Source organism: Girardinichthys multiradiatus, chromosome 10 (genome assembly GCF_021462225.1).
Source record: "Girardinichthys multiradiatus isolate DD_20200921_A chromosome 10, DD_fGirMul_XY1, whole genome shotgun sequence".
Taxonomy (NCBI): Eukaryota; Metazoa; Chordata; class Actinopteri; order Cyprinodontiformes; family Goodeidae; genus Girardinichthys; species Girardinichthys multiradiatus.
Genome location: NC_061803.1, coordinates 570,683 through 584,870, shown reverse-complemented (window position 1 = coordinate 584,870; position 14,188 = coordinate 570,683). Strand labels below are relative to the sequence as shown.

The window sequence follows — 14,188 nt, the reverse complement described above, 5'->3', positions numbered from 1 at the left end:
CTGCTCTTCATCCATTTCATGTCTGTAAGCCAAAATAAATCCTGCAGAGATCCTTCACTAAACCATGCAGAGATCCTTCAGTAAACCATGCAGAGATCCTTCACTAAACCATGCAGCAGAGACCTGCAGACCTTCCAAACCTCTCAGTGACCCTCAGATTTACCTCAGGCCAAAATCAATCGGTTGAACATTTGTGAAATTAGTTCTCTTCATTTTTAGTTTGCGGAACCAAATCAACGTGAGCAGAGCTCCGAGCGTTTTCAGCACGCATGTTGATTTGTGAGGCCCAGTGATGGACTGAAGAGTGATCAATCGGGGAAACACCTCTCAGCCAGCCACTCGTCTGATTAGAGCAGCTTTTGATTGAAGGAGGAAGCAGCTTTCTAATCTTGGAAATGAAGAGGGTGTTAGTTGGAGGTGGAGAGGCCAATCTAACCCAGTTCACCTTCTGTTAGCATTGAAGTTTCCAGGAGACATTTGCTGAATCTGTCAGTTTTGTGTGAGATCCAGAGAACGTTTCAATGTTGGGCTTTGACTCATCATAATGTTCTGCTAAATATGGAAGCCAGCGTGTTTTGAAGCAACGGTGAGATGTTTGAGATAAGTTCATTTAAGCTCTACCAGAAGGTAGAAAGACAGTCTGGTAAGTAAAACCTAAAGACAGGAGCTGCAGCAGCTCTTATCAGGCTGAGGACTCCTCTGGTTCTGATCAGACTAGGCTAAAGCCCATTTAAAAGTAGAACCCGGTTCTAAAGACATACTTAAAATGGCAGAGACTGTGCATGGCGCTGAGACTGAACGTATTAGTTTTCACGCTGGTACACAGAGATCAGCCTTCTGCAGGTCAAACATCTTCAGTAGAAGTCATGTTGGATCATTTCTCTGGATGAATGTCTGAACACAGTAAATACATCACATGTGGAGATCACTGGTACTGCTCTGGAGTTTTTAAAAGTGGACTTGTTGTCACCTCTTCTGGAGAACCGCCTCCATATGTTGTGAAGGGTCCAGAAGACCCGGGTCCCCACCCTCACCTGCCACCTATTGGCTCCTGACCTCGACCCCTTCGTTGACTTCTCTACTCACCTCTACTCTGGTTTGGAGCAATCATTTGCGCACTGTAAATCACGGTGGAGGTTCTGTGATGATGTGGGCCTGTTTCTCTTACGGAGCTTTATATCATGAACTCTTTGAAACATCTGGAACTGGTCATCTGTGGGTCTTTCAGCAGAATACCGGTCCAGAACATGAGACATCAACTCAGAAACGGCTGACAGAAAATAAACAAGTGGTCATCAGTAGACACCAGATGAGAGGAACCAGGACTCTGCATCAGATGTTCTACAAGTAAAGACTATTATGGTCATAATCAATACATTGAAACATTCAGATTCATTTCTTCTTTGCCAAAACCTGAAGGTCCATCACTCCATACAGCCCTGTTGCTCCTTTAATCTGGAGCTTTCCAGAACCAGGTTCTTCCAGCTAGTGAAGGCCCGCTGCAACACTGTCTGTACAGCGTGGCCTATTCAAATCATAATGGCAGATTGCAGACACATGACTAATGAGCTCCACTCCTCACCATCAGGGAGTCCTAATGTGTCTGGGAAGCAAACATCAGCCTGGTTCCAGATCAACCCGTTATTGTCTTCTGATTAATATCAGTAGTTTACATGAATAGCCCCCCCCCCACAGCAGCTGATGTATAATTAGATGCTGGCTGCTGAAAGGAGCAGACCCAGCCACTCTTCTCTCAGAGACTGAACAGAGGTCAAACCTTCATCACCTCTGGGGTTTAATCAGATCACCGTTCCCCCCGCTGGCCAATCACGGCCTTACTTCCTGGTGCAGAAAAGAACTCGGATCCATCCTCTTTCCAGACGAAACTCATTTGAGGAGGATCTCCTGCCAGGATCTATTTCTGCTTTGCTGAGTCCACTGAGAAGCGGGTCTACACCAGCACTCACAGAACCAGATAACTTCAGTCACCTCCACCGCTCCCTCACAGCTCATGAAGATACTGGATGAGGATCATGTTCTTTGATTTCTCCAGAACATTTAATACAATCCAACCTGATTTGCTTTGTCAGAAACTCCAGAAGACTCAGGTGGAGGCCTCAACAATCTCCTGGATCAAAGACTACCTGACAAACAGACCACAGTTTGTGAGACTGAAGGGTTGTGAGTCTAACCAGGTAGTCAGCAGCACAGGAGCACCACAGGGCACTGTACTCTCACCATTCCTTTTCACTCTGTACACCTCAGACTTCCAGTACAAGACAGACTCCTGTCATCTGCAGAAATACTCAGATGATTCTGCAGTTGTTGGTGGATCAGAGATGGACAAGAAGCTGAGTACAGAAAGGTGGTGGACCACTTTGTGGCATGGTGTGGAAACAATCATCTCATTTTGAACGTGACTAAAACAAAGGAGATGATTGTAGATTTTAAGAGAAACAGGAATAAGTCAAAAACTATTTCTATCATGGGAGAAGAAGTGGAGGTGGTGGAGGAGTATAAATACCTCGGTGTTCACCTGGACAACAGACTGGAGTGGAGATGCAACTGTGAAGACATCTACAAGAAGGGACAGAGCAGACTGTAGCTCCTCTACTATGTCTCTTTGAAGAACCTTTGATGATGAGCTTCAACATTTTATTTCCCTCTGGGATTAATGGAGGATTTTTAACTGAATGTTGTGAAACCAACCAGGTACCTTCACTGAACTTCCAGCAGAATGATTCAAAACATTAATGTGGTAATTTCACCAAGAAATGGGTCAGAAGATCCCAGCTTCCATGGACCATCTCAAACTGCATCTTGGGTCAACTTGTTCTTCCAGAGAGAAGTTCTCACCAACCAGTGGTGGGTCAGGAGGACCACACCACACAGAAGAAAAATCCCACCAGGACCAAAAAGCAAGTAATGTTTTTACAGTTTAAAAACAGGAAGGTTCTTTATCCTGCTGGATCCAAACCCGCTGGGATCCCTGTGGCCTGGAAGGAATATTAAAATCAACAGATCCAAACCTAAATGTTGCACGATGAGTCACCTCGCATGGAGCAGAGAGTCCAATTTCACAAATATTTACAGTTCAGGGAAACCTGAGATGGAAGAAACAAAATAAACTGTCAGGGATCCATACAAACCGTCAGAGGCACAGAAGAACCGTCCAGAACCAGAGCTGAGGAGAAATGTAGGGGTATAAACATGCTGGACCGCACGGAGCCAAACAGGAATATAACCGTTGTTTATGGGCCTGACAGTGTGTGTCAGTAAGTGTGTAAGCAATAATGTCCCAGAGTGGGTCCTTCAGGGGGTTCTACAGACGATGCAGAACTCATGGACTCCAGAGGAGGATCACAGGCAACTAACCCAACAAACCTGGTGCTAAAGTCCAGTTCTAACAAGCTTCCTAGAGCTAAATATGTTGTTTAAAGCAAAGAGAAGCAGAACATCTTTATGATAAAAAAGAGCATTTTATTAGAAGAAAATGCTTCTGTACAAGAAAGGGCCTGAAAACCTGGAGAAAAACACGAGCAGTCGGGAATGAATCTGTTAGCTTATCACAGCGTCATCAGTGACACACCTCACTGAACGCTTCAGGTCCACATGTACTGAAAATCTTCCTCACTGACAGGAACGGGAACGGATGAGCTGAAGTAAAAATCCACATTTTACAAGATTTGACTCCTGGATGAAAACTAAAAACCAACAAGGATTTCCTCCAGAGCTGAAGCCTTGTTCCTGCTAACCTGAGGGCAGACTGACGTCACCACGAGGTCATAAATACAAGCTGAAGCACAGAAGATGTTCTCACAGGTAGAAAGAACAAGGAGCAGCTCTGCACAAGGTAACAATCAGGCCTTTTGTTTCAACTTGATTCCATTAAGTCTGAGAGGGAAGCCGCCTGCCGGGCTTCAGTTACACTGAAGAGGAGCGTTTGTCCTTCGTCTGACGGAGTGAGAGGTACCGGGCCCGTCCCCCTCTCAGAGCCAGGGGTGCCATGCAGGGTCCATGCGACACAGATTGTCCAGACTGTTTGCTGCAGCTACCAGAGTGTTGACCTTACTCTCCCCTCCCTCGAACTGGGCCAGGTTGTGGAGGCGGGTCATGATGGCCGTGACCGCCTTCTGGACCAGCGAGACCAACTGCTGGGAATCCATGTTCTCCGGCTGTCCGGCCGGGGAGAGAGGGACGGACGTGTCCTCCTGGGTTTTCTTGTGCCACGCTATAATCTCATCGCGAAGCACAGCCTTCAGGATTCCATCCACCTGTGAGACACGGAGAGTAGATGAAGGCGTTAGAACCTGCAAACCCAAGACTCAAGCAATGAGGCTAATTAATCCAACCGGATCAGAACTGGACAGAAATGATAGGAAAACTAAACATCAGGAGATCTTCTGCTACCACTGTGGAACCACTGAAATAGATCTCCGTCGTGGTCAACAATCTAAACAAAGTCCAAAATGTATCATCTCCTAAAACGTCTCATTAAGGAGTGAACAACTAATAACTCATTTATTCACAATAAACTCTCATAGTCTGATGGTTTATGTGCTTACTGTGAAAACCCAAAATAAAATCCAACCAGCTGCCTTCAGAACTCAATTTTAGATCAAAGCAGATTCATATGTTAGAATGGCCTAGTCAAAGTCCAGGCCTGAATATGAATGAGAATCAGTGACAGGACTTGAAAATTAATAATCTAAGAGCAATCAGTTTCATCTGTGACAACTTAGCTGTACTGAGACGTTTCTATAATAAGGTCTGTTAATGTGTCCAAAGACCAGAGGACAATAATAAATATTTAGTTAGCACGCATTCACACTTATATTTATGGACACTAGATGTTTAATGTATCATGTACGTACATATATGTATGTAAATATAATGATGACATGTTTTAGCTGGAAGGATGACTTGGTTTGAACCCAAAGCAGAAAGACATTAAACCTCCCAGTGGTTCATTCAGCTCAGATCTCGTTATTACATCACAACTTTTCCAGATATCAATCAGCTCTTCATTCATCTTCTATACCGCTTATTCCATAGTGGGTCACAGGGAGCTGGTGCCTATGTCCAGCAGTCTACGGGCGAGAGGAGGGGTCACCCTGGAAAGGTCGCCAGTCCATGGCAGGGCAACACAGAGACATTCAGGACAAACAACCACGCACACACTCAGTCACACCTGAGACCAATTAACCTAACAGTCATGTTGGACTGTGGGAGGAAACCAGAGTACCCGGAGAGAACCCACGCATGCACAGGGAGAACATGCAAACTCCATACAGAAAGACCCCCAGGCCAGGAGTTGAACCCAGGTAGCACTGTTGCTTGGTGACCTAAAGACCAACTGCACCACCGTGCAGCTCATAGTCCTTTACACGTAATAACGATGAACCACTTTGTGTTGGTCGACCCCAGTAAGAGTTAGTGGAGGCATTGAGTCTAAATGTGGAAACGTTAAAGTTGCTGCGTGTAAATCCAGAGATAAGGTCCCTGAACAGATGAGACTGGTGAACTTGTTACCTTAAAGTTGGGCTGAGCGAAGCATCGGGCTACGGCGATCATGGAGGCGGTGAGCGGGCCGGAGACACCGATGGTGGTCAGGAACTCTGAGATGTTGGGCGTCAGGCGGAACGGAACCGGCCGGTTAGCGTCCAGGTCGCCTGTGGCATCGTTGATGTCGAAGCGGAAGTAAGAGACGTTCAGCTTGCCTGTATCCTAACAAGGAGAGACACAGAGGGTGGAGGTCAGCAGGGAGGCTAGGAGAGAAGCGTAGAGTGAGGTCTGGCTTGGAATGTTGTGACCACTGCCTTCAGAAAGGTCATGCCAACAAAATGATAGATCTTTGTGACCCAGACTCAGGAACATGTCGGTACTCCTTTCCTCCCACTGGCCTCCTGTTGCTCCTCGTTGATCTAAAGACAGACAGGCAGCTTTAAGGCTGCATCAATGTGTGAGACGACTGAACAGTGAGAAGCTCTGACAGCTTCATAGTATTCCAGCCTCCTCCTCCTCCTCTCTCACACCTACTGTCATTTGCTCCAGCCGGTCCCTGCAGAGGCCCGGGAGGCAGTGGGCCGAGCCACCAGCGGGCCCCAGGAGGCTCAGGTAAGCCTGCAGAGAGTTGGCCATGGTGGCAGTGCTCAGAATGCTAAACGACCTCAGCGGAGCCGAGAGACGGCTTCATTCAGAGCTTGGTGTCAAAGAGTGAAGCTAAATCAGTGCTTTCATGAGGGAACGTTCTCACAACAAATCTGATTAAACCCAGTTTATAGCAGCAATGATGAAGCTCAAACATTCATCTGACTGCTGGGTGGCATCTGCTTCATTCAAATGAGGTTTCACCAACAAACCGCCATATTATCCAAAGCAGCACGATATATCGGGAATATATCGTCATGGCAACACCAGAGTGTGCAATATTCATATCACAAAGGACTGTCTGGAGCTCAATAATTGTAAGCTATATGTTATGAACTCGCCTTTTTTATGCTAATGTCATATTTTCACAGATGGACGGACGGCAGCAGATGCTCACACTGGAAACTAACCACATCACCCAGAATGCTAAAGGTTATAGGTCACAGAGTGATGGAAGCAGGGTTATGGTTAGAAAAGACACACAGAAATCTAACCTGATATCAATATTTTAATATCGTCCAGCCCTAATATTAACCAAAAGAAAAGAAAATCTGTTTGATGTTAGAAATAAGTTTAGAATCTGAAGCACATTAAAGATTATTGGAGCCATTATGGAGACAACGGGTTTGGTTTTATGTTAGATTTAACTCTCCCTTTAGTTTATAATATATTTATAATAATACTTTTCTGCTGCAGATTTCTGTCTTTATATCATAGTTTTACCACAGATCAGCTGCTCATAATAAAACAACCATGTATGTTAATGATGAAGGTGATTCTGAAAGAAAAACTGAAGTTTTGAACAAAAGACTTTTTTTTTTGCTGAATTTCTTTCTGAACAGTTTAATAGAAAAATAACAAAAGATTTACTTTTAAAATCTGTTTTATCAAACACAAAAGAAAATTAGCAGACCAGTTTCCCATGAAGAAGAAGAAAAATCTTTGGAGACCAAAACAGAAAGGTCAGCTATCCTTTAGGTGAATACAGATGGAGAGAAGGTGATCTGATCAGGACTGTGTTAGAGCTTAGAGGTTCTGATGAGAGTTCTGGAGGGTCTCCCAGACTCCAGCTGAAGGCTTCATCCATCCAGACCATAACTTATACAGGCCTGTTGATTTCATGCATCAGTGCAGCTTCTGACCACTGGAAACTAACCATGAGTTCATCTGAAACATCAGTGGAGACCCTCAGCGCCCTGCTGTGCTGTTAAACTGGCTTCTTTAACCGAGTTGGGACGCAGCAGAACATCACTGTGAGGCCCAGCTTGGAGGAACAGAAGGTTTCTGCTGAAGCAGGGTCAGGGACAATGTTTTGGCTGTGATGTCCTGTCCTTGCACTCTCTGTTTGTATGTGCGTATGCTTTCTGCACCGTAATCCTCCCGTGTCTAATGGGATCTGTGGAGTGGAACAGGCAGAGTGGGGGCTTAATACCAGCGCTTAGCTGCCCAGAGGAACGCCTGTCAGCAAAGGCCGATTAGGATCAGAGGGGAGGGGTGGCCAACTGACACAATCATCTTTAATAATGACTTTGAAAAAGCTGTCTGCAGACCGTGGCAACAGAGAGGAGGGAGGCACATACACACAAACACAGGCTCTTAAAGTGAAACGACTTTGATAAGCGAGCAGAGCGACTGGTTGTAACACTCTGTCAAAACACCTTCTGTATCAACAGCAGCTGACTGACTGATAGGCCCAGCCTGAATGTCATGGGGGAGAGGTGGAACTCATCCAGCCCGTTATTGAGATCTCTTAATGCATCTATGAGTGTGTATATCTGGTAAATTAGCTGCTGTCAGATGGATCCTTCTCGTCCTTGGAGGAAGGTCCAACATAGTGAGCGTTTTACAGGTGTTTGTGTGTCCTACCTGTGCTATCTGCAACATCTCTGGGTTGAGCCTGTTGAGATGGAGCATGAACTCCGCCAGGCCGATGAGAGCCAGCTGAATGGTGAACATCTTGCGGAAGGTCCAGTAGTCTGTGGCGTTGGGGAACGTGTGGAGAGCCCACTCCTTCAGCATGCTGCGGGGAACCATGTTGCCCTGCACCTCTTTCAGGATGTCCCTCAGGACCTGGACATGAAGCAGGACGAGATGTTAGCTGGAGGAGCTACTGTCAATCGTTCATCTGGTCAAATGAAAAACATCTCTGCACAGTTGAGCTCAGAAGTTTACATACTCTCATCATGAGCATGGATGTCCTAATCACTGTGGGCTTCGAATGATCCACTTGAAGAGGTCAAGGTGTGGACCCATGATGAAGCAACTTTAACACATTTGAGCTTTTTGTAGATGTTCTGGGTCAGAAGTATACATACAGGCTCAAACATATAGAGACACCCCCACTAATGTTGATCAGCCCTCAGTTAAATGCTTTTGTAGAATCAAAAAGCTTCGCAGGATTTTGTGAGCAAATTAGTGCTTTACAAAATCCTTAAAGTATGTAAACTTCTGACTGGAACAGCATCACCTGTGATGGGCCAGGGTTCTGTTTCTGTACCTGGTGGCTTGCCTGCGTTCCTCGAGCCTGTACGGTCGCCAGGCGGTCATAATACCGTGAGATGGGATTGTCGTGCTCGATGCCTTTCTTGGTACAGCGCTGTTTGTAGATTTCCACAAGCGACAACGATGACGGGTTGTCCTCCACCAGCCGCATCTGAGGTGAAACTGCAACCACTCGTGGCACTGGGAGGATGAGGAAGAGACGAGGTGACAACAAAACGCAGAAACCGGGGCATGAAAACAATACAGGGAAGGAGTGGTGTGAGAATAACCGTTCAAATCATAAACTGTGCTAAAGCCCTGCCTGAAGAAGGCTGTGCAAAAGCTGCACAAGGAAACCAGGGAAAACATCTCCATAAAAGGGCGCCTCTTATCCAATCAACACCAGGTGTCCCAGGAAGGGAGTAATCAAACGTACAAATAATCAAACAGATGAGTGATGATCATACCAGTAAAGAAGAGGTGCCTCTTGGTGGTCTCCTTTCTCTTCTCCAGACAGGGGTTGAGGAGGCGCAGAAGCTGGAGAACCCTCTCCTCTCGGCGTGATTCAGTCAGGCAGGCATCGTTCATCACCAGGTAGGGGTAGATCTTCCCGTTGTGGCCACGGATGTAGAGACGACGTGCTGCTGTGTTGTGTTTCTGAACAATTTCCACTCTGGGCATGAATCTGAAGATGGGTGAAGAACAGCAGAAGCGGGAGAAGGGCTGAGTGAAAACCAGAATTTAAAGATTCAAGCGTGGAGGGTTTCCGTCGTAACTGTTATCGACTGCCATGAATGCTACATGATGCTTCCTAGTATCTATTACCGGGCGATCTTGATGTAGTAGTGCGTGGGTTTGGGCATCAGGAACTCTCCAGGGATCTCCACCTCAGCGGTTTGTGCAGAGAAGTTGCTCAGGAAGCGGCACTTTTCTTCAATGAGGAAGAACTTAGGCAGCTGCTTGGTCTTGGCCTCCAAGATCTTGATCCATTTCTTTAACTTGGAGATCAGGTTGTGGAGTTTCATGGAGCCCGGCACGCTGAAGTCAAAGTCTGTCGGGAGGAAAGTGAGATGGTGTTACAGTAAGAAGCTCCACACAACATTTGCCATTTTATTCAGTTATTCATCTAGCTCTGGGGAGCCACCACATGTTTTCTTCAAAGGAAAAAAACAAGTAAAACAGCTTTTAATTAATTGTGATTGGGCATTGAATAATTTAATATGGAAAAAACTGCTGAGCAAAAATCAGGTGCAAGCTTGGAGAGAGATCTGATGATCCTCCTGCAGTCAGAGGAAGTCTAATTTAATAAATGTGTCAGTTTTCATCTTCCCTCAGAGTGACTACCTGTCTACCTGAGCTTAAGCCATTAAACAGCAAATGGTGTCACATTATAGAGGCTGAAAAACTTCCTTTCTAACCCTAACCCTCAAGTCTTTTCCTGTCTTTAAGGAAATGTAAAAGGCCATTTCTACCACAGAAAGAGCCTTATAATCCATGCCCCTCCAAATGGAAGGAAATGACCATATTTGGAGAACAACATGACTGCCTATTGGTAGAAAACAGACCAGTAATGTGTCAAACAGCTGTGTTATGGGCAATACAGAGAAGGAGTGAGCACTTTTACTTCCCCAATAGTTTGTGTAAATAAACTGTTTAGAGGACAGGTCTCTGTTGGAAAGATTTTTGCTCCAGGATTAAACTGGAGGAATCAATGCTTTAGATTCAAAGGAAGGAACTGTCTAAAGATGAGCCACACAACAAATTCATGCCACAGCTACAACAATCAGCTCCAGCAGTGAGTCATCAGCTGGATCAATCAAGCCTGTTGTTCCTGGAACAATGTTTTGACAGCTCCGTTACCCTGACTCAATAAATCGTCTCAGGTAAACATGGACTGACTACGAGTAAAAAGTGTGACTTTCAGCTGCTTCCATTCACTACTGCTGAGTTTTCCTTAACCGGCACACGAGTCATATCCTGATGACACAGTTGTGGGGAAAACCCGTCTCCTTCAAAGTTACAATGCTAATCAGAACCAGAGCAGAATTTAGGCCTCTCTAAATGCAGCCGGAACTTTATACCAGTTGTTGTTGTCACCAGCAGTCAGTGACCTCTGTGGTGAGTCTGACCCCGTTTCTATTCCTGGGTAAGTTAAGCCAATCATTCACACACAGGGTCATTGTCGATGATTTACAGGGAAACAAACAGCAAATGCACAGAAACAGGAAGCATCACTTAAAAACAAAGAAATGTTAAAAAGAGAATTTAGACAAAGGAAAAACTAGACCATATGTTGATGAGGTCCATAATAACAGCCAAGTCTTTTAGACGTTTTAGTAACATGAAGGCCTCAGCACACACACACACACATTATCTTATTTCAGTACACTCTGCACTACTGTCTGGCAGTGAATCCATAAAACTGCAAGATCTTCAAACCTCTGCAATCTCTGCAAGGGTGAGACCTCCTAATACTTTAAATAAGCCCTTTAAAACAGCCAATGTTCTTTTCGGAGCAGGCCCATTTCGCTGTCTGTCCGCTCACAATTCCCCCGCCCTGATAGTGGAGGTAAAATTGAAACAGGTCCTGTGAAATTGCACTCGGACAGCCATTCCAGTATATAAAGCTGCTCTGCTATTACAAACCCGTGAGGAAATATAGAACTCAAACATTGATCAGAAGTAAATAAAAAGGCTGCCTTAAAGTGGAAAGCTGCAAGCAGGAGGTGGAATCAGTGTCATATGAACTCCTGAATGTGTCAAGATGTTAAATAGAGAAATTCAAGCATTCAAAACGATCGAGGAAAAACGCTGCATAGCTAAAGAATCACATGCTGTCTGCACCTTGCTGTTAAACAGACCTGCTGCAACAGCAGGATATGGGCGGAGCAGCGTCCTGACCTTCTGTTTGACCCCTGTATGCTAAGAGCAGGGCTGCTGTGTGGACCTGAGCTCTCCGGACCCACCTGGCAGCAGAGGCTCTGCAGTCTGGAGGTGGGCTACACCTGCATGTAGAAGCATCCTCCCCTCATGTCTGGTCTTCACTAGCCGAGGGACTTCATGTCTGGGTGTGGTGAAGACCATGAAGCTTTACTAGTATAGTAAAGCTTCATGTTATATAGTATAGTTATAGTAGAGTATAGTTACTGCATTTGAGTCTTCACAGGAACACATGCAGGAAGCCAAGAAAGTGTCACTTGTTTCATAGAAAGCTCTTGCGGCAAATGTCTGGAACAGATCCTCTGCTAAAACAGTAGGTCATGCAAATAGCATTCTACATAATTGGATTTAAATGCCTCTCTGCTGCCAAATGTTATATGTGCTCACATAAACCCATATTTTCCAGCCCACAAACCCTGAGAAAGCTAGTGAGCCGCTAACGCGGCGCAGGGAATGTGAGCATGGCTGCTCAATAAACCCTGTTTGTTCCGCTCTGGAAGGTTTGTGTGGTTTCCTGACTCTGCCGGCCCAGCTCCGGCACCGCCGTGGGGACAGCTGCACAGAGGCGCCCCGGTGACGCCCGGCTGCACAAGCACAGCTGGCACCACAACATCTGGTGAGGTTCATCAGCAAAGCCCTCTCTCTCGTTTTGTCCCGTTTACTTCAGTCCGTTTCTGAGCTTTTGCATGCTAATGTCGTCACACCTGTCCACACGGTTGCTTCCAGAACCCAAATTTGATTTCTTGTTCAGTTCTATTTGCAGCACAGTTATGGATACATTTCTCTTTATTTAAGAGGCCCAGAACACAGGTGGACCGGACTATTTCAAGAATGAACACATCTTGCATCAGCAGTCAGCCTGAAAAACAGAAGCGTGGGCTTGAAGCTAATAGGAGTTTGAGACAGAACTTGTTTAAACTGGGTCCAGCCAACTGTGGTTCAGCTCCCTCATGTAGCGCAGAAACACACACATGGGCCAACAAAAACAGGAGGATGATTGTTTTGAGAAAAATGCCTCAGAGGGGGGGGCTTGGCTCGACCCGAACTGCACCTGCCCTGCTGGATTCTGCAGCTTGCACATGAAACGCAACATGGAGGCCAAATGACTGCAAGCGATAGCAAAAATATACCAGAAAAGGAGCTTTGATGTGTTAATTCAAAATTGAGGACATATCTGAGGTCACTGAAATTAAGTCTTTTCACCCTGGATCTTCAAAGTCAGGAAAATCTCAGCAGACAGATAAGAGAAAAACGGAAACGGACAGGTTTTGGGTTTATAAGGGGGACAACTTAAAGAGTAGTAGTTTAGTTGTAGGTAAATTTAAATCCCAATAAAAAGTTGGTTTAAAAAATGTTAAATATAAAAAAATGCATGCTTTGAGGAAGGCTGTCAGATCTGAAGATGGATGGGGATAAATCCAGGGTGATGCTGGAAGGGAACCTGTGGCAGACTGCAGAAGATGCTTCGCTGTGAAATGGAAGTTATACATGATCTTCAAATGAAAATCTGAAAGGTGTGGTGTGCATCTGTTTTCAGGTCCAGAAATAACCTAATTGGTAAATAGATTCCTCATGTGATTAATTTAATCTGTGCACATTACCCCGAAGACACCATCCCCACTGTGACGCCACTGTGGGTGGCAGCATCATGATGTGGGGACAGAGAAGTTAAAGATGGAGCTAAATCCAGGACAATCCTTGTAGAAAACCTGCTAGAGGTTGCAGAAGACCTCAGCCTGGGGTGGAGGTTCAGGAGGACAACCACCCTGAACATACAGCCAGAGATACGACCTGTCTAGTGAATGTATACTGGAACCTTTAGAATGGCCTAGTCAAAGTCCAGACCTACATCCAACTCAAAGTCTGTGGCACTTGAAACTGATTTCAGTCTGTAGATGTGCCAACAAGCCTGTGGAGATATTCAGCACGAAACATTTCCTGAAATAAATCTGAACATGGAGTCTTCTCATTTCCACGCTACTCTGTTGGTCTGTCATGTAAAATCCCAAGAAAACACACTGCAGTTAGTGGTGGTTGTGACAAAATGTGGAAAAGCTGAAGGGGTGTAAAAATGTTGTGAAAACATTAATAAACCCAACCTGTGGTGAACTGGCCCTTCATCTTCTGAAAAACAGGATCCTGAGCCGTGGCCTGGGCCCGGCGGGCGAGAGACTCGGACGCAGCGCTGGAGAACATGGTGGAAACATTGGAGACGTTCTCCAGGCCGACACCGAAGGTGCTCACCAGCTTCTTGACAAAGTTGAGAGTGTGTGGTGTGATCTTGGCATCAGAGACTGCACCGCTCTTCTCAAATGCCACAGAGTAGCATTTAGCCAGGCCCTGCTGGAGCTGCCTTAAGACCTGCATGGGAAGAGGAGGAACAGAAAGCATCTGATAGGTCAGATCCTCATCAGACAGATTCATCTTCTCTAAATACTGTAGATAAACACATTTCTGATCGATACAAATACTATTGTCCAGGAAGAAGGATGCAGCAATGCTAATCTCTAAAGAAAGACCTCCTCTAGACAAATCAGATCACAAATAGAAGACCCTTGTTCAGAGGCAACCTGTGATACAGAGAACTGTGAGAAGAAGGTCACAGGAAGCTGAAGAA

The 14,188-nt window shown here is 45.5% G+C and overlaps 1 protein-coding gene across 2 annotated transcripts in view; it reads right to left on the bottom strand.

Moving 5' to 3' along the window:
- Positions 1–3,459: 3,459 nt before the first annotated feature.
- LOC124875128 (transformation/transcription domain-associated protein) overlaps positions 3,460–14,188 on the bottom strand; it is an 81,951-nt gene continuing 71,222 nt past the window's right edge. For both annotated transcript variants that reach the window (XM_047376996.1, XM_047376997.1), the window contains 7 exons: positions 13,671–13,932; positions 9,457–9,682; positions 9,099–9,316; positions 8,648–8,832; positions 8,017–8,220; positions 5,533–5,727; positions 3,460–4,274 (listed from right to left, as the gene is read on the bottom strand). In XM_047376996.1, coding sequence (XP_047232952.1) covers positions 3,990–4,274; positions 5,533–5,727; positions 8,017–8,220; positions 8,648–8,832; positions 9,099–9,316; positions 9,457–9,682; positions 13,671–13,932 — 1,575 coding nt within the window. In that variant the 3' untranslated portion in view covers positions 3,460–3,989. The remainder of the gene's footprint in view (positions 4,275–5,532; positions 5,728–8,016; positions 8,221–8,647; positions 8,833–9,098; positions 9,317–9,456; positions 9,683–13,670; positions 13,933–14,188) is intronic.